Here is a 20835-nt window from a genome sequence, read left to right as displayed (position 1 = left end):
GGGAAAACCTGAATTCCTAGCAAGCAAAAAAAAAAAAAAAAAAACTCTGTCACCACTGTAATTATCTTCATAAACACTCTGCGGGCTATGGGAGACTGAACAACAGAGCTCTGAACTAGTAATGATTGGCTACCAGCTGGAAATGCAGAAATCTTGTGGAAAGCTTCTCTATCTTAAAATGGCAGAGAGAGTCCGAGATCTATGGGGCAGATCCAATAGTCTTTCCTCAGCAGAAGCAAGATGGACTATGACCATCACGAATTTTGTCCACTTGACATACTGATTCAAACAGTTCAGATCCAGAAAGGGCCTGAGGTCCCCTGTTTTCTTCATTATTACACAGAACCAAATAGACACCAGATCCTATATGGAGTTCAGGGACCAAATTAATGACTTTTCCAGCAGCATGGAAATCTCGCTATTGCAAGTTCCGATTGACTTGGCAGAAAAATCAGAACTTTCCTCTTCTTTTTGGGAAGGTGAAAATGGTATGAAATAGCCTCGGGAAACTTGTTTGGCACCAAGAAATCTTTAGTTATGTTTCGCTAATCTTGTGGGTGCAGAGACAAGACTGCCTCCAGACTGCAGAAGCCAGGCAACCCTTCAAGGGTGCTGAAAGGGCTTTTCAACAGAGGGACTATGAAAGCCCTGGTTTTGTGGGCTGCCTAAGACTTTTAGGCAACGTCACTCCTCTGCCATGAGAGGGGAGAGGGACAGCGAGAGACTACTTATCCATCCTGCTGACTCCTAGTTAGTATCTGACTATGGGCCCATCAAAGGTGGCATTAATAAGACATGTTAAAGCTTTTGCAAACTCAAGACACATCCAGGCATGCAGACAAATTAATGCCAGTGCCTACTGCTCTAACCATGCCATCAGCTACGTTAGAAAGTAGTCATATCACTATGTTGGAGGTAGACTGGAAAGTAAAAACTTGGAGTTTATAGTCTTCTGAATGTCAGGAGGCAAATTAAAAAATCAGGACTGAGGATGTGACTGACAGAGCCAAGGAACCAAGTTCTGAATGTCTATCTTAAGATCCAAAAAACAGACAAAAAATGTCAGATCCAGTGATCTCCTGTGTAACAGTCAGATTTTTCCCTTTTGACTTTTCAGCTTCTACCTTTTGACTTTTCCACTTTTCTTTCTGCCTGTCCTTAAGGGATGGTGTCAGATAGAGAGATGGCCACTGAGGAAGGACAATACAGCAGACCCTGTCAGAGTGAGGCGGCCTTTTGATAGTTTCTGCCTCTCCGTTTGAAGGACCTGTGAGCTAAAGGAAGCACAGGCTTGGCATGGTGGGTCAAGGGGGAAGCACTTGCACACAAGGATCAAAGGGGTATGGGTCCTGGGGAGGGAGCTTGTGCTCATACTCCATACATTTCTTAAAGCCCTGTCCATCAGCCATGACTATGTAAATGCAAGACCATCAAAACTCCAATCAAATGTAACAGTACTTTTAAAATATCGGTTATACATTGCTATACAACAGAAAAAATATCTATCCAAGTGAAATATATGTAAATCTAAGATGCTATCATAAAGAAATAGCTTAAGACATGTAATGCCAGCACTATAACCTATTTCTATCACAGGGAAAAAAAACATCTTTAACTTAGGTGAATTAACTGAAGAGGGGAGAATAAAGCAAAGACAAATCTTTCCATGAAGAAATCTGGATCAGTGGTTAAATCTCACCATCTTGGAGATTTGGGGAACCCCTGCAAAAAGGGATCCTCAACACAAAGTGGGATCCAGAATGGTCTGCCTCAGCTATGCCAGCCAACACATGCATGCAATTGATTCTGCTAATCTAGACAGAGCAGAAAATTATAAGAATATCCCTTTTAGAAGTCTAAGTAAAGGCATTTTCCAGATTTTTTTTTATTCACTTATTTACTGCATCTGTTTATCAGGATGGTCCAAAAGGGTAGACAAGCTGGTCTTTTTTTTAGCGAGGCCCAGGGTTTATAGCTCCACAATAAAACAAGTAAACATTAAAACAGACAAGCATAAATACATTTTAGGTCTATACAAGCTGCTCACTGTTGGATAAAGATTTTAAACACCAGATAGTACACAGGAGAAATATTTCATAAAAAAAAGTGTTACATTTGAGGTTAAGAAAATGAAAACGGATCGACAAATAATGCCCTTCGTTACAAAGCTTTGTTTATAGCAGAAACAAAACGAAGAGGCTGACCATAAGTATAGGAGGTACTTTTGAAGTGCAAAGAGCAATAGACCAGACTGGTAATACCAGAAGGATTACGAGCGCCATTTAGTGAGAAGCTATATAGAGGCAGCAGGGAAGCCTAAGAAAAGAGTAATAGGGACATTAGGGAGGCCCAGGAAAACAGGAAGAGGGACAGCATTTAGGTTATCCCAGGACAGCAGTTCTCCAGCTCCAGATTCAGTGATTTAAACCCCAGCAGAGCAGATAACACCCTATATACCAGCTATGTCCATAACCTTATTATCAGATGGTTAAATTATAAAGGTGCTGTAGTCTCTAGTTTATGATAGACCAAAAAGCAAACACTGTTTACCCTAGTAAGGAAAGTTAGGATGACAGCAGACTCCGTAAAGAGCTTGGAGAATACACCAGCTTTTTTTGCTTAACAGCAACATAACCAAGTCCTGAAGTTGCCAGGGTGCACAGTAAACACCTATCTTTGATAACCTTGGTGCCCTGCTATAATGTGTCTAAATACACAACAAGGAGTTTCTGGAGACAAGAGGAGTAAACACAGGCTAATATGATTGACTTCTATCAGCCTAACTGCCTGCTCAAAGGGGAAGGGAGGGAAACATCTGGATTAAACTGTCTTGTTATCCTTTCCCAGCTCAGTGACAAGACTTCTAGGTTCTCAGAGCACCCCCTTTTGCTAGAGAATGGAGAAAAATACACCTACATTGAACATAATCATACATTTATCTGAAAATAAAACATTTTCTGTTGCAAGCATTATACATCACATCTTCTTCATTTGAACATTACATACATAATTCAATTCCTGCCTTCCTTAAACCTCATTATTCCTCAAAAACATTATTCTGCATGTATTGTTCCCACAATTCCCCATTTTTTTCCCCAATGTAATCTGCTCCTACCTTTGTCTAAAGATCCCACTACCGGTTCTTTTAATCACTGTTACTATATTCACCACTTCTAAAACAGCTAGTTTAGACCGACTTCCCATTTTCTAGTAATTGTTTTTTGGCAGCCACCAGAACTCAGCAAGGCCTTACTATGTCTAGGCAATTCAAATCCTATATCACAGCTCAAAATCATTTCCTTAACTGCACACTCACCATTTCTTACACAGTAATCCACAGGGAATTTTCAGAGTCTGCCAACTCGTTGCACTCCCAAAAAAATATGCTAAAATTACCCCTTTCTTCCACATCACACCTGCAATATCTACAATTTACCCAAAGGAAAAATTCTATAGAATCTGCTTGAGGTATAAAAGTACCTATGCAAACACTCCCAAGAAAAATCTTAATCTTGGAGACTGATGCATATATCATCCCATTTTTTCTTTGTGAATTGCTTATCCAATCTTTTCCCAATCCTTTATAACCTCCTCCAATTGATTCCTATAGTTAGCATGCAACATTCTATATGACCTACCAATTATCCCTTTTTACAGGGAGCTTCTGTTCTAGATTCAACTAAGAACTCCATCAATGTCAGTCTTTCACTTAGGATTCCCTACTCTTTTTCCCTATACTCCAGTATCTATCCTTGGTAGGAAAGGGCATCTCTGCAGTCCAAATGTATTCTTGGCCTCTTCCCATTCTATTACCTTTCCCTCTCTCAATTGCTCCCAATACCTTGGTTCCTTTGCCAGTTTTCTCCAGTAAATTTCAGCCCCATCTTGCCTAATCATCTCTATTGGCAGAATATTCCTCCATTCCTGTGTTGGCTTTGTTCTTAGAATACTTTCTGCTACTTTATGGAGAAGATGGTTCACACAAGTGTGCTTTTTATCTTGGACTTGGCTGTGCATCAAGACACCCCAGATGGGGGCTAGCGGTGGGCGGTGTCCTGGAAAATGTCAACCAAAGCAGCAGTAATGCAGTGCAAGTTCAACAGACTAGCATCTGTCCACTGTTAAAGGGTCCATTTCTGCATCTACATCAATTATGCAAACCCAAAACAACACAATAGGGCACAGTGGAGCCAAGATGCCTGGGAAGACTGCCTAGTCCCAACTGCAGAGCAGAGAGATACCCGGGAAGAAGACTGCCTAGTCCCAACTATGAACCAAGGGACTTCCTCCACATCAGCACGCCAGGCAATGGAAAGTTCTGAACATTCTAATATTGGTCACCTAATGTGCATACTCATAAGGCAAACCTACAAGGTGGCTACTAAGGGGCACCTTTAGTCATTCCTGGTTGATGATTAATACAAATCCGGATGTGACCAGACCCCAGAGGAGGAAAAACAAAAAAAGGTTATGTCCTACCATAACATTCCATCAGAGTTGTTGATGATCTTCCAGTCATCACTGATGGGTTCAGTTCCGAGCCCTCGGAACAGAGTCGGCCTTATACCAAGCTCGCATGCACCAAAACCTCTCGAGCTAAGCAGTTACCCACAATGTCCTTCGCTCAGTTACCTCAGATAGCGTTTGCATACAACATATAGGAGAAACATACAACATATAGGAGAAACAAAGTCAAAGGCCATCTCTGCGCAGAAACCCTGAAACACCAAAGACCCAGAGAATCCACCAGGAGCCTACGGTGGGGGCCGGTGGGAGGGTGTGATGACTGGAAGATCAACAACTCAGATGGAATGTTATGATAGGACAACTTTATCGGAGGTTGTTAATTTTCTTCCTATTCATCACTGATGGGACAGAATTCCAAGCTACTTGGAGAACCTGGGTTGTGGCCCTTCTGGAAGAACATTCCTGAGAACCACTGAGCCAAAGGCTGCTCTTCCCCTGGAGATAGAATCCAAATTATAATGCTTGATGAAGGTATGGGGTTTAGCCCAAATGGCTGCTGCACAGATGTCATCCATGGAGGCCCTGGAATAGGGGGCAACAGACGCTACAATAGCCCTAGAGTGAGCTTTGATTAAAGCAGGCTTAGATTCATTCATAAGCGAATATGAGAAGGTATTGCAACCCCTGAGCCATTTTGACAAACTAACTTTAGATCACATGTCACAGCAGGTTCAAAAGGGAGTAGAGAGAGACTGAAGAACCCGGGAGAGATTCCATGCCTCCACCAGCTGCCGGATAGGTCTGCTATGGAAAATTCCCTTGAGAAAGGCCTGGCAAAGTCGGGTGGAAATAAATGGGACTCCATCTGAACCATTATGGAAGTTGGAAATAGTTGGTAAATGGACTCTAATGGTGGAAGCTGATGCACCATTGTCAAACAACTCAAAGATAGTGAAGAATAGTAGCTACAGGAGTTGAAAATGGATTTAGCATCCGATTATGTGACCAGATAGAGAATCTTTCCCATTTGTCCCTGCAAAGTTTTCTGGTGGATGGTTTATGGGAGGCCAGAATAATATCACGGACAGATGAGGAGAGGGTTTCCTGCCTGGCAACTAACGGAAGTGAAGAAGCCAAGCAGTCAGCTTGAGAGTGGATAGATTTTGGGGGGTGGGGGGCGGGGGTCAGCCCTTGTGGATGAGATATGAGGTCCTTGAGTGTCCAGGATCCAAGGAGGTTGTAACAGGTGAGGTCAGAGGAAGGGAAACCACACTTGACAGGGCTAGAAAGGGGCAATGAGGATCACTTTGCTTCTCAACTGAATAGCTTCCCTTAAAAAAGGGGTATTAGAGGATAAACAAAGGAGACCCGTGGGCCAACCGCGAGTCAAAGCATCTCTCTGCAACTCCCCGTGAAGGGGAGAGAGGGCAAAGTAGCTGCTGCATTTTTTGTCTGAGGGGTAGGTGAATAGGTTGCAGCATGGCTGGCCCCAACGGCTGAAGAATTCTGCCGTCACGCTCGGATTGAGAGACCACTCGTGAGGACTAAGGATGCATCTGCTCAGCTTGTCCGCAATCACGTTGGAGCTCCCCAGGATATGTGTTGCGATCAGAAAGCAGTTGGAAGCTATCGCCCATTGGCAGATTCTCATGGCCTCGCAACATACAGGATATGATTTGGACCCTCCCTGTTTATGTACCAGGTGACGGACATGTTGTCTGACTAGATAGCAATCGTTCCTTTCAGAAGGAGCGGATGGAATGCTTGCAATGCCAATAGTACTGCACTTAACTCCAGGACACTAATATGCAAGTTGACCTCTATGCTGGACCACGTGCCTTGGACTGACTTTCCCTGGAAGTGGCCCCCCCATCCTATCAGGGAAGCAACCGTGGTCATCGTGGTGCTGGGTTGGGGAGCCTGGAAGAGGCGACACCAAATATTTTCATCTGTACTCCTCCACCAAAGGAGATCTTGTATGCAGGAGTTGGTGATGACAATCTGTGAGCTCAGGGGATGAAGACTGGATATCCACTGGGACAGAAGGAACCATTGTGTTAGTCTCATGTAATCTGGCTAGGGGAACAATTGGGATGGCCGCCACCATAGACCCCAGAGCCTGAACTTCCCTTGCAGACACTCCTTCGACAGAGTATCACATGTACTTGTGCCCTTAATCTCTGAAGCCTGTGAGGGGGAAGAGATACCAGACTTGTTTAAGCGTTGAATACTGCCCCTTTAAATTCAAACTGATGTGTGGGTTGAAGATTGGATTTTTCCCAGTGAATGGTGATGCCCAGCAACTCTGCTAGTGCGTGTAGCGGAGGGCCCTGACCAGGAGGCACTTGGTGGGGGTGGAGAGGAGCCAATCGTCTAGATACGGAAACACCTGGAATCCCTGAAGTCTCCGATAAGCAGTCATCACTGTTAGGCATTCCGTGAACACTCTGGGGGCTGTCGAGAGACCGAATGGCAGGGCTCTGAATTGGTAATGATTGGCTCCCAGCCAGATGCGAAGGAGGCTCCTGGAGCATTTGTCCATTTTGATGTGGTAATACGCATCCTGGAGGGATTACTATAAAATTTGAAAAATACAACACTTGGCTAGAGAGCTCAGTGAAACGCTGCTACATGGCTGCGCAGCAAACGAGATCTGAGGTAACAGAAGGGCATTGTGGGTAGCCACTTAGCTAGAGAGTTTTTGGTGTACACAAACTTGGTATAAGGCAGACTCTTGTTCCGAGGGCTCGGAACCTAACCAATCAGTGATGAATAGGAAGATTAACAACTTCAGATGCACAATTCAGTGCTGATGTAAAATTTTGACTTGATTTGTTGACTAGACAACCCTTTGAAGGTCTCAATTGGTTTATGCAATTACAGAAACTATCCTATGATTAACATTAGAGAACAAGACCAGAACTGCATAGGTGGAAGAATGAACAGAGTGGCATTGGGTCAAGCATATTTTTACATCTGACATCCATGCACAGTGGCAGAAAGCACAGTGGGCAAGTGCAGGTTACAAACTCCTGAAAGCTGTGCATAAATCAAAGAAGAATTCAATGCTTCCAAATTCAACCCCAGTTACGTGTGATATTTTCTGACAAGGCATTAGAAAATCTACTGCACATCATACAGAAATTAAATTACTAAAGCAGTTCTCTAAAAGATCCAAACAGAAGTGAAAAAGGAACTATAGCACATCTTTAAAAAGACATTTATTCAAATAGACAGAAAGATGCTCTAACCTGAAGCACAGGTTCCAGCCCTTTTGTCTGGTATGATGTGTGCATGGGGGGGGAGCACAGCTCAGAGCTGAAATGCATTTAACAAGTCCCATATATTTAGGCTTACTGCCTGGTTACATGACCTAAACTTTTTGAAGTGACTTTGTTTGGATGCAAAATATGCTTGTATTAAAATTAAACCCCAATAAATAAAAAATATATTATAAAGTAGAGTATGTTTACCAGGTAGTACACACTGATCACAATCAGACCATTTGCAATATATATATATATATATATATATATATATATATATATATATATATATATATATATGGTTCCCATTCAGAAGCCTGAAACATCATAAGCCTGAAAATCAAAATCCTGAAACCAAAAGCCTGAAAATTCAGAATCCTGAAAACTCAAAATCCTGAAAGACCAAAATCCTGAAAGACCAAAATCCTGAAAGACCAAAATCCTGAAAGACCAAAATCCTGAAAGACCAAAATCCTGAAAGACCAAAATCCTGAAAACACAAAATAGACATACTGATGTCATTGTGGCTTTGCTATTGTTAGCCCTGTGGTGTTAGGTCATGCGTTGGGGTCAGGTAAGTGTGCGGTTGGTTTTATGTTAGGGTTAGGGGCGGTTTAAGTGAGTTAGGGTTAGGGCGCAGGTTAGGCATGTATGCAATAGTGACAAATATTGAGGTTAGGGGCGGTTTAAGTGAGTTAGGGTTAGGGCGTGGGTCAGGTGAGTGTGCGATAGTGACGGACCTTAGGGTTAGGGTTAGGGTCAGGGTCAGTTGGTAGATATTAGTGTCTTTATAGTGACATATTAGCATTATTTGTGTTTTCAGGATTTTGAGTTTCAGGATTTTGAGTTTTCAGGATTCTGAATTTTCATGATTTTGTTTTCAGGATTTTGATTTTCAGGCTTATGATGTTTCAGGCTTCTGAATGGGAACCATATATATATATATATATATATATATATATATATATATATATATATATATATATCTATATATATATATATATATATATATATATATATATATATATATATATATATATATATATATATATATATATATATATATATATATAATAGGGTCCCTCCACTAAATATATATTCCAACTCAGAGATCGCACTACAGTGAGAAAGGGCAAATATTCCCATCTTCACTGTAGTATGAAAAAAAAATACAACAGAGAGTTTGAATGTTCGCTCATGTGAGTGTTCGAGTTTGATCTTTCAACGAATGGAGATTTTATATTATATATATATATATATATATATATATATATATATATATATATATATAGTATGGATATATGTATATATGGATTACGGCAGCATTTCTGAAAGAATGCAGCTTATAAATTGGGCACATGAAATTCACTGTAAACTGGTTTCAAACTGTTGACACAATCAAAAATTAATTGCATTCACTGAAAATGCTGTTCGGTAACGGTTTCTGAACCATATTGTCTGTATGGCTCAAAAACTGAGAACAAATTTCACGTTTTCTTTACAAGTTCTACCATGTTAAAACACTGGTTAGTTTAAGTAAGCAGGAAGCACAAGATTCAAAGAACTTGTTTCTCCAATTTAAAACATATGCCACCTTTTAGTAAAGGAAATTTTTTTTTTCAGAGACCCTGCCTTGACAGCAAGCACAGAATCATACAAATATGTATACTAGTAAAAGGGATAAAAATCACAGTTTTAACAAAGCCTTCATCTTTATCCTTTAGAGAGCATGAAAGGAAACTGGCAGCTGCTGAAAGCCATACAAAACAGTAACTATCAGATCATTCTAAGTGGACCTCTCCTCTTTCAAATGCTAGAAGTACAATGATACAGGACTTTCAAGCATTGCATAAGCAATTACTCATTCACTACCCACACAGTACTACAAACTTACCCACAGTGTACTGAACATTTCTTCTCAGGAAAGAGCTCAAAAAGGAGTCCTAAATATTAGCCTGTCCAATGTATTTCCTGGGCAGACTATGACAAAGCATACACTGCCTTACAGTTAAGTGACACAGTTAAACAGGAAACCAGATCACTACTCACCTCGGGATAGCTTACAGGTGTACCAAAGAGGCAGAAGTAGATGCAATTTTGAGGTCCCTTAAATTACCCCAATGAATATAAGAAATGAACTACAGGTAAAAAGGGACCCACAGAAAGTTGTTAGAATGTTCTACTGAAGAGAGAAAAGACTCTCAGCCAAGCCTGTAGCAATAAAGGTTTGAATGTGACCAGAGTAAAGAACAGTTCGGGTGCCAGACAGACTATTATGGGAAGGCTGATTGAGCAGATGCTGGTTCACCTACCCTGGGTGGAGGGAGGTTGTATGGCCTGCTGCACTGCTCACTCCAACAGGAGTGCCAAGGGACTGCAGAAACAGCTGTCGAGTCAGTAGCTGCATAAGGGATTAGTTACATGTGGAGAAACGCACATGAAATATCCCCACAGCAGCAGTGCATAACAGAGTCACCAGCCAATGGAAGGAGGAGTTAAGACATTGGGAAATGGAGTTCTGCTGATGGCCTCCTCCCAAACACCAAACTCTTACCTACTGGGGGAATTAATCTGCTACTAAGGCTCTTGTCCACAGCAGGGAACAAATGGGTCATTGAGTCACCAAGTCCTCACCACTGAAAGAGTGGGACTAGCTTTTGCCCTTGTAAGAGGGGCAAATAAGTCAAGTAGTTGTTTTGGAGGGGCTTAGGATAGACATGCAGGGGATAAAAATCACACACAACTTGCAAAAAGATACAAACAGCCCCAAATAACTTGACATGTACATATCCGTGTTAAATGGTTTCTCTCAAAATGAGCACAAAAGTAAAATGTAAGAGATGGATAAAAACTTACCATGACCATTCCTCCAGAGTTCATCATGCTGCCAGTTACTGGTAGTGTAAGAGTGACTGTGCCTTGCCCACTGTTGGTTGTGTTTGTATTCGTACCGGCCTGGACAATTTGTGCTCCAGCTAAGCTTGCTGCAGGGATGGTGATCATGCCTGTAACAGGGACTGTAACTTTAGAAAGTAAAACAAAAAGGGGAAAAAAATAGAAGCAAATAGGAACATTACTGCAGTTTAATTGTGGAATAAATAAAAGGAAGGCCAAATGCCTGGGATAAAGCAACATGGCACAGGATGACCAGTAGGTTCTTTTATCACCTACCCCAGGCATTTTCAACCCAACAGGAATTCCATTTAGCCCTCCTATTGTAAATATGACTAATGTACCATTTTCAAAATGCAGTACTTTTTGTCATCACTCAAATTTCATGGCGAGATTAAGACATCATATGAAGCCCCACAACATAACCAGATTATGCCCTCCACTTCCTTCCTGCTTTCTACTATTTTTATTACAGCACAATAAAATAAGTGTAATTGAAAGGAGCCTCCAAAATAATTAGCTTATCTATACTTTTGCTCCATTTGCAGGTATCAGGCTCTTAAATACATTTGCAAACAAGACCACTTCCGAACTCCTAACAGCAACAGAATATCCTAAGCAAAACTAACAGTTGCTTAACTCATGACATGTGCTCTTAAAAATTTATAGCCTATAAAACAACCACCACACAACACAACACACATACACGGATATTACATACCACAATAGTTTTCAAAAAACAGCTGTCCCTCATTCACTTGGAGCTACATTTCTAAAGACATCTCACCATACACCAAAGACTACAATTTATATGTGCATTATTTTACAAATGACATTCTGCTAACTCCTGGATGCTTTAAACTGCAAGAGAAGTAGCTTATTTTAGGTTATTTTTAGTGCAAGAGATGTTTTTCAGCAGCTTTGCACAACTGCTGAAGTCTGAGAAAGTTCTTTACTGGTGCAGAAATGAAGAGTGAAGTTGGCTCTATGGTCAACACCTTGCTGAGGAGCAGCAGAAAGTAAAACAGTGGTGAAAACTTTTTCCAAGTGCTGTTGCTGTGGTCTCGAGGTACTAGGAGTAAATCAAAATGGTTAGCTGGCAGGCTCAATAGTATCAGCCAGTGACCTGAATGGATGATGAAGGAAATTTGGCGAACAATATGCATATTCACCAATGAAGCATATGGCAAACGTACCATAAAAGGTACCATTTCATATCACCCTTTTCCAAGACTTCCTTATTACAGGTTCCACTAAATGTGGTAGGTGTAACTATTTTCAGTACACGGTTGAGAGGGAAGAGGTAACGTTAAACAATTATTGTCAAACAACTATCACATTTAAGAGAGGTGACTAATCCAACAGGGTTAGTTTATTTAGCACTTTGCAACTGACGTTGCTGTTTTTACGCAAAAGAAAAAAGAGACAGGAAACTGGCCCAGAGGATTTACGAGCATTTGTCTGACATGAGAAGGGCTAATTCAAATAATGCACTATACAGGCTTTCTATCACTTGACAGAATTACAAAATTTATATTTGGCATTTTAGAAACTGTCCCACCAGACGAATAGAAGGAACTCCTCTGGTAACTCAGGTTGGATGCTACTGTTAACCCAGGTCTCAATGACCATGTTTCACTACAACCAATATTGAAAAGTTGAGTAGCTAAACTTTGAAGTGGAGCTTTTGCATGTTATATCATCTTGGCAATGTTTTATACATTTCATATTCACATTTTTGCAATTTTTATGATTTTTTTTCCTACTGAAGAGTTTTGGATGCCAACATTAATGGAGAGAGCTTTTAATGACAGATTATGGACAACTTTCAAGTGTTAACCTTTACAATACATTTCATGTTTACACGGAGCCTTTGGCTTTAACAACCCACTGATAATTACTTTGCACTTGCTTTCCAATTATATTTTAATTGAGGGAGTATTTAAAGGAGAGAGTTGCACTTGTTTTATTGTTCTAATGTCCAAGTGGATGGACAAAAGCACTCAACTTTAGTCTTCATATAATGAACTTTTTTGTTACTTCTGCCTACAGCTTTGGACTATGTTAGCCTTGTTTTTGTAGTTGTACGTATTTTGGCACACCTTTTTTGGTCATTTCTGATTAAGAGAAAGTTCAAAACTATGAGTGTAATGTTTTTGTAGATGGGGTACCCCAGGGAATTACTAGTGGACATTTACATGGAAGTAGTTAGGGACAGAGGTGTTAAATACATTCCACCATTAGGAAACCCTATTTCAGTCTAGGGACATTTTATAACCATACTATATAATGACAACAGTTCCTTTGTGAAGGGGATTATTAGAAATAATTGATTTTTAAGTAGATGACATTCATAGAATTTGTAGGGAAAGTTCCACAGTTTTTATATTTTATTAATCTTATAAATAAAGAATATTTGACAGTAACAAAACGAGGTGAGTAGGACGGAGCATCTACAGCCAGAAAAAGAAGTTATGTACTCACCATAATATTCATCTGAGTAGGTAACTTCATTTGTCAGCAACCTGTGGGCATCGGATCTGACCTGGGTCCAAGCCAGCAGCTTTCCAAGCTAGAGATCCAAGCTCCAAGCTCCTCCCCTTACCTATAATACCTTACCTTCTTTCAATTTTCAGATCGCATTTGCCCATCTACACAACCTCACAACGACAAAACAACAACCTGTAAAATCCTAACCTAAGGATTAAACAAATGACCTGAGAAACCATCCTAGGATTCAGGTAATCAAAGAACCAGGTTAGGTGGAAGGAGGGAGGGTCGGTTGCTGACAAATGAAGTTACCTACTCAGAGGGAACATTATGGCGAGTACATAACTTCTTTATCTGAAGTAGGTAACTTCATTTGATCATCAACCTGTGGGACAGAGTCCCCAGCTACCAAAAATCTTGGGAGGTCCTCAGGGAAGGATATTCTGGAGCACTGCAGAGCCAAAGGCTGCCCTACCACTACACACTAAACACAATTTATAGTGAGATGCACCAAAAGGTAGAGCAAATGTCATCCAAGGGAACGCTCTACCAGAATGCGGCAGATGTAGCCATAGAGCGGGTAGAATTAGCATGAACCCCTGTAGGCTCCGGCAGGCCAGATAGCTTGTATGTGGGCAGAATGCAATTCGAAATCCATCTGGCCAGTTACCTTTGACACAGGCTTACTGAAGAAGGGTTTTGCAAAGGAGACAAAGAGCTGATCAGACTTGCGGAATGCAGCTGTTCTGTGTAAATAAAAATGTAACTGTCTATGAACATCTAACAAATGAAGTTTGTACTCCCCTTTGTTTTGGTAATTAGGGAAAAAACTGGAAGATTAATGGACTGATTGATGTTTGCCTCGGAGGCCACAGGTAGAAAGGACGGGTTAGTCCTGAGAGAGACCCTGTCCTTATGGAAAACAAGATACGGGGCTTTAATAGAGAGGGCCTGAAGTTCCGACACCCTTCTAGCAGAGGTAAATCGGTACCAAAGAGTTTTCCAGAACAAGAATTTCAAATCAACAGAAGCTGCAGGTTCAAAAGGAGGCCCAGCTAGAGCCTGAAGGACCAAAGTTAGACCCCATGGAGGGACGGGGTTCCTAGTAGGAGGTATCAAGAGGAACATACCTTTCAGAAAGGTCTTGCAAATCTTGGTGGACGCGAGGGGATTGAGATTGTCCCCAATGTGGAAATGGCTGCCATTTGAACCTTTACAGTAGAAGAACTGGCTTCTTGCTGAAAAATATAAGCTAAGAAATCGAGCACTGCTGGGATGGGAGCAGTGAAAGGGTCCAATTTCCTATGAGATGCCCAAATGGAAAAACGCTTCCATTTACTATTGTAAACCTTTCTGGTAGAAGGTTTATGCGCCACTGCCAGGATAGATCTGACTGCAGACGAGATACCGGGAGTCCTAGCAACTAATGGAACTGGATCAACCAAGATGAGAGCTTGAGATAGGGGGTATCAATCCTGAAGGATGAGACATCAGATCCAGGATGGGATCCAAGATCCACAGAGGAGCTATAATATGAGACCATAGGCGCAGGAACCAGGCTTGACTAGGTCAGAATGGAGCTTTGAGGATAATCTTGTTCCCCAACCGACGAGCGAATTTTGTTATCAATGGAAGAGGAGGACAAGCATAAAGACCGGGTGGCCAAGCATGAACTAGAGCGTCTCTGGGACTTCCCCCTCAAAACTCACTGCACTTTGCGTTGGAAGGCAACGCAAAGAGATTGCAGCAAGGCTGACCCCACTTGTGGAAGATCTGTTCGCTACTAAGGGAAGGTGCCTCGACTGAGGAGGCAGGTTTATGAAAGGGATTGAGTAACCTCTGGATATTATTCGAAGCACCAGCAGTCTGTTGTGATGGACTCCCATTGGGCCAAGTGCTTCGAACCCCCCCCCCCCAACTGCTTCCAGAGAGGAGCAGTCTGGCAACCTCTCAGGGCTGCTGCGTGGGTCGGTCAGAAAAAAGTTCCCGCGACCCAAAAATTTTTGGTCCCCCTCTGTCTCTGGGCCGGCGTCCATCTTGTCCCCCTCTGCCTCTGAAGGACGAAGGGTCCGGAGCACAACGGGACTGCTGAGACTTCCGAAACCACATCTTTTTTCCTCTCTGGTTCCTGGAAAAGGACCTTTGAGAAGCGGACTCAGACGGCAGACAGTGTCTTCCTGTCTTTCTCGCTCTGACAGAATGTGTCGCGGACGGTCTTCCCAAATAGGGTAGAGCCAAAGGGTGCATTTGCGAAGGACACCTTGAAAGGTTCCACAAAATGACAAAGCCGGAGCCAGGCGTGAAGCCTTAAGGAGATGCCAATCCCACTGGCTCCCTCCATGGCATGGGAAAGTAGCCGCATAGATGTGTTTGAAACAGATTTCAGAGTGGCCATGCGAGCAGAGAAAGTCAGTTTATCCTCAGCCGACATGGACTCGGGGGGGGGGGGGGGGGGGGGAGACTCAGCGTATTCTTTCACCAGATCCCACTGAAGTCTAATTACATGGGCCAAATAATTCAGCGCCCTTAAAGAAAAGGTAGCTGAAGCAAACATCCGCTTCCCGATACAATCCATCGTCCGAGGCTCCTTATCAGGGGGATGGATCGAGGAACTACCCTGGGAAAATTCCTTCTTGGTGGCTGCCACCACCACCATGGCATCTACCGGGGAACCCTTACTCCATGCTGTCCTATCCACAAGGGGACTAAGAATCCTATCTGGCCTCCTGGGGATTGGCTCTACAGTATCCGGTTAATTCCATGCCCTGGTAGTGATGAGGTCAACCAGAGGGGAGGGGTCGGCCAGAGGGGACTCCCAAGAGGTAGACGGGCCTGCGAATGCCTCCAGGAACACAGACCCGTCCGAGTTTTTGGGCTGACCACTCCCCCTTTAGGCAAAGCATTTCCATAACGTCACCAAGGAGACTTCTTCGGGGGGTGACCAGGGGGAACCTTCCCCTTCCTCCAAATTGGTGTCTTCCATGAGGGACTCTGGGGAGTCCAAGTACCTCCTCTTACACTTGCGTTTGTGAGGGGCCTCCTCGGTGGGACTGTCCGAGGAGGGCTCACCAACACGTTCCACCAGTGGAACGGGCTGGGGTGTCAACACAGGCTGTCCCTGGGAATGAATGATGGAAGACAAGCCCAGCTGCAAGGGAGTGGGGGCAGAATCAGAAGAGCAGGGGGTCTCAAACCTCTCGAGAGGACCCTCTTCACCACATTGAAAGCAGAGAGTGAACCGATCTCTCTCAGCTCCGTGGTTAACACCCTCGGATCCGGCGCGGGGATCGGCGGAGCCGAAGCTCTCTAACCAGAGAGGGAAGTGTGCTCCGACCGAAACTGAGCCAAAGACGCACTGGCCCCCTCAGATCTGACGCACGTCTCTCTGTCCCGAGAGGTCAGATCCAAAAGGGGATCCAGAAGACTCAAGGGCATGGCCAGTGTTGAGGTAGCGATAACCATCTGTGCAGACTCCCTGACTCAGAGACTCCTCAGATCCGAAGGCTCGGAAACCAGATAGTGGATCGGAGAAGGAGTTATCGGGGCAAAAAGTGTGGCTGAACTCCCCCCCCCCATCCCGGAGGGGAGGGAGCCAGCAGCACTCCCATCTGCAGTTGGGTTTGGATGAAACGACGCATCATCCAGTCCAAATCAGAGTCAGAGAGGGTACGGGACGGCCGCCGTGATTACTTTTATGGTCGGGCCTCCGGCTCCAGCGAAAAATGTGGAGAACGGAGCCGAGGGGAGGAAGGCCCGGAGACCTTCTGGGGTGAGGAGAGCAGTTTAGCAGGTGGGGCAGTCTCGGCCCGCCCCTTGTGGCTTCTATGCCTCTTTCTCCCTCTCTCGCTTTTGTCTTTTTTGAGTCCCTCACTCCCTGGGAAGAAGTGGGAGGTGGAGTCCCAGCCAGGGGAGAGGTGACGGTAAGCTGAGCAGCCGCAGCCATGGCTGTAGCAACAGAGGGAGACGAGGAGGAAGCCGGCTCCGCAAGTAGGAGACCCGTCAGAATCAGCTTATTCCTCCTATCCCTCAGGGTCCGGGGGTTAAAGGCTGCGCAAATTTGGCAGCCCGAAGATAAATGTGGTACCCCCCAGTCAGAGGACGCACTGAGTGTGGCCATCCGCTGGGGAAAGCTTATGGCTGCACTCAGAAAAGATGGCCTTTGGGGCCTCTGCCATGATTTCTAAACAAACACACACGCGCCCACACATACGCTATAAGGGAAACGGTTCAATAAATTTTAAACTATGAGGGTAAAAACTTAGGGGTTTAAACTAGGGAATTGTACTACAGACACACAGACAAAAGCTAGAAGGATTTTTGAGAAAAAATCTACTTACAATCACCTAAACGCTAGGAGCTCGAGAAACTCGTGCCTGACAAAGCAGTGGCAAACAAGATCTGAGGATTGGAAGAAGGTAGCAGGGTATTATGGGTAAGGGGGAGAAGCTTGGAGCTCGTATCTCTAGCTTGGAAAGCTGCCAGCTCGGATCCGGGTCGGATCAGATACCCACAGGTTGATGATCAAATGGAGTTACCTACTTCAGATCCACTAAATGTGTCAGATGGAATTACTGTTACTTTTTAAATGAAACCAATCACTCTGAAAAATCAGTGTTGTATCAAAATCAAGCTGGCAAAAGGCAACTGTGAAACTAAAAGGTTTGAGCTACATTTGTGATTTGTAATAAAGGTCAGGCATTTTATTTTGGCAAGACTCAGAGGAAACCAAGTAAAGGAATATACCAGTACATGTAAAAAAAAAAAAAAAAAAAAAAAAACAGAAAAGTAACAATGCACTACAAAAACACTGGAGTTTTACTAGATTTGAATTTGGCATTTTAGATAAAATATACCCCCATGTCAGAGCTAGGCAGTGTGGAGAAACCAGGATAGCATACAGAGAGCTAGTTTGGCAACTTAGGCTTGATGCCACCACACCCTCAGGCCTGAATGGGTCTATATTATGTAGTCTAAGGAACTAAAAGTCAATTACCCTTTCATCGACACATATGTATTGAACCTGCACTTGAGCGAATGGCCACATTGATCCCCCACCTTTTCCCCCACTGTAGTGCGATCTCAGAGTTGCCCCCACATTCATAGTGTTATATTGTGTCATGTGTAGTTTGCCTACAGATTTGTTTCCCTTGGGAAAGGGAAAAAAAAAAAAAAAAAAAAAAATCAATGTGGCCATTCGCTCAAGTGCACGTTTGACACGAGTCGACGGAAGGGTAGTAGACTTCTAGTTCCTTCGACTACATAATATAGACCCAGCCTGAATGATCAAATTTCGATGCAAGTTATGATTTTTATACTTTTATTTCATTCTATGTCTGAATTTATGTTTACTAAAGTTAAGAATTTAGAGGTGGTTTTTGAAAATTTTAAAACAATATTTGTTTAGACTTTCATACATGATACTTTGCGAATGTTTTTCAATAAATGTCTTGGTGCTTTTTTTTAGAAGAGGGTTTTTTTGGTGAGGTCGGGCTCTTTTAAAGAACTGTTTTATTCGTTTGCTGGTGTATGTATTGAAAAAATTGAGTTTTGTGGAACATGCGTTCTGATCAAGTCTCAAGCTGCTGGGATGAAAGCCGTAAAATTTTTCTTGGATTTGGAATAAAGGAATAGGAATTTTATTTTAGGACTTGTCTGCTTTGTTCTTTGGATGTTTCAGATGTTTATCTGAGTGGCTATACAGCCTGGGGTTTATAGTCGCCAGTTTTCCCTGTGACTACATGAACCCAACTATTTTATTACTAATTTTATTAGGGTTGCATAGTACATACACCATACTTGTGGTTCGTGGTTCTTAAAGCATATGACACAAAAGCAACATTTCATAAGGTACTCAGAACGATCAGCCATATAGCCTGGCTTTTGGGGGGGGGGGGGGGGGCGAAGAAAAAAGTTATATAATCATAATGTTCCATGTGAGTTGTTCATCTCGCCTTCATTCTTACAGACTAGTTCGAAGCCGATCCTCTGCTCAGAGTTGGCCTACTACAAAGCTTGAGGTCTTCAGACAGCTCGAAGCAAAGTACCTATCCCATTGATGCACCTGGAGTTACCTCAGATCTGGTTTGCTGCATATAATACCATGTCATTCTATCACTCTTAGGAGAAAGCTATAGAAGGACTGAGCAACCAGGAAGAATCTAGTATCTCGGTCCTCGAAAAACCCTGGAGGAGATAGGAGGGTGGGTAGTAAGAATGAAGGAGAGATGATGAACAACTCACATGGAACGTTATGGCGAGTACAACTTTATGTGAAGTTGTTCCATCTCGCCGTTCATTCTTACAGATGGGTAGCGTCCCAAGCACCATCTTTCTTGGGTGGCTCACGGGAGTATGTTTTTCAGGACAGTACAAAGTTGATAAGGCCTCCAGAGACAGTGCCTCCTTTGGGTCTAATAAGTGATGAAGGTATGAGGTCTTGACCAAGTGGCTGCTGCACAAATGTCTACAGGAAACCTAGCAGAAAAAGCAGAAGATGTGGATACTGCTCTGGTAGAATGGGCCTTAATTTTGTGTTGTAAGGGCATATTAGCAGCTGAATAAACTAATGTAATACAATTAGATAACCTAACCATACAGACAGAGTTTTTGCCACTGGCATACCTTTTCTGGAATCTGAAAAGAAAACGAAAAACAAAAAGCTGTTCTGATTTTCCCAAATCTTTTGTTCTATCCAAATAAAAACTGATTTGTCTATGAACATCATGCTTGTGCAGCATATACTCTAAGTTGTCGGTGTGTTTGGGAAAGAATACTGGCAAATCTATAATCTGGTTCATATTAGTTTTCAGTACAAACTTTGGGCAAGAATGAAGGATTTGTTTGTAGGGAGACCGTCAGCATGGAAAATCAAATAAGGAGGCTTTATGGACAAGGCCTGAAGCTCTGACACTCTACGGGCAGAAGTGATGACTACTGAAAAGATGGTCTTCCATGATAAAAATCTCAAATCGCATTAAGAAGCTGGTTCGAAAAGTGGGAATAATGTGGGAAAGCATGAAATTTAGATTCCAAGGGGTATAAGGGGATTTCAAAGGTTGTCCGAGAGGAAAAGTCCCTTTGAGAAAGGCTTTGGATTGTTTATGACATCCATGTTCAATCCTTCAAAGCCAAGGAGAAAATTAGAGACAGCAGCAAGTTGAACCCAAACTGTTGCTGCTGCAGCCCCTTTATTGAAAAGCATAGTCAAGAACTCTAAAACAAACCAATAGGGGCTTGGTAGGAATCAAGGTTACTTGGAGAGGCCCATACAGGAAATCTTTTCCATCTGCTAAGATACAGCTTCCTAGTAGAAGATTTATGAGAATATATCAGAATCTGCTGCGTTTCATTAGAGAGGTTATGGAACCTGGCTATGTTGGGAACTGGAGCAGCCAAGCTGTCAATTTCAGGGATTGAAGAGAGGGATGAATATCCCCTGAAGAATGCATCAGAAGACCTGGAACAGAGTCCAGAATCCAAGGGTCTTCAAAATGATGAAGTCGAAGGAAGGTGAACCAAATCTGACGAGGCCAATGAGGGGCTATTAGTATAGTCCTTCCCAGGGCTTTTGCTTTCTGTAATACTTTGGGTATCAAGGGAATTGGTGGGAATGCGTACAGGGTTGCAGCAAGGCTGGCCCAAACTACACAAAATTCTATTTCTTTGAGGGACCACTCGTGAGGAAACAAAAATTGCTCTGCTCAGCTCGCCTGCTATCACG

General features: G+C 42.9%; 1 protein-coding gene across 7 annotated transcripts in view; it reads right to left on the bottom strand.

Moving 5' to 3' along the window:
- Positions 1-20835, bottom strand: part of NFYA (nuclear transcription factor Y subunit alpha) — a 209669-nt gene that overhangs the window by 89904 nt on the left and 98930 nt on the right. For 5 of the 7 annotated variants that reach the window (XM_044076885.1, XM_044076889.1, XM_044076887.1 and 2 more), the window contains one exon: positions 10590-10756. In XM_044076885.1, the coding sequence (XP_043932820.1) occupies positions 10590-10756 (167 nt within the window). The remainder of the gene's footprint in view (positions 1-10589; positions 10757-20835) is intronic. The other 2 variants (XM_044076890.1, XM_044076892.1) reach the window with 1 other exon arrangement.

Source organism: Protopterus annectens, chromosome 7.part0 (assembly GCF_019279795.1).
Source record: "Protopterus annectens isolate FY-2018-M chromosome 7.part0, PAN1.0, whole genome shotgun sequence".
NCBI classification, from domain to species: Eukaryota; Metazoa; Chordata; order Ceratodontiformes; family Protopteridae; genus Protopterus; species Protopterus annectens.
This window is presented reverse-complemented; position numbering and strand designations above follow the sequence as displayed.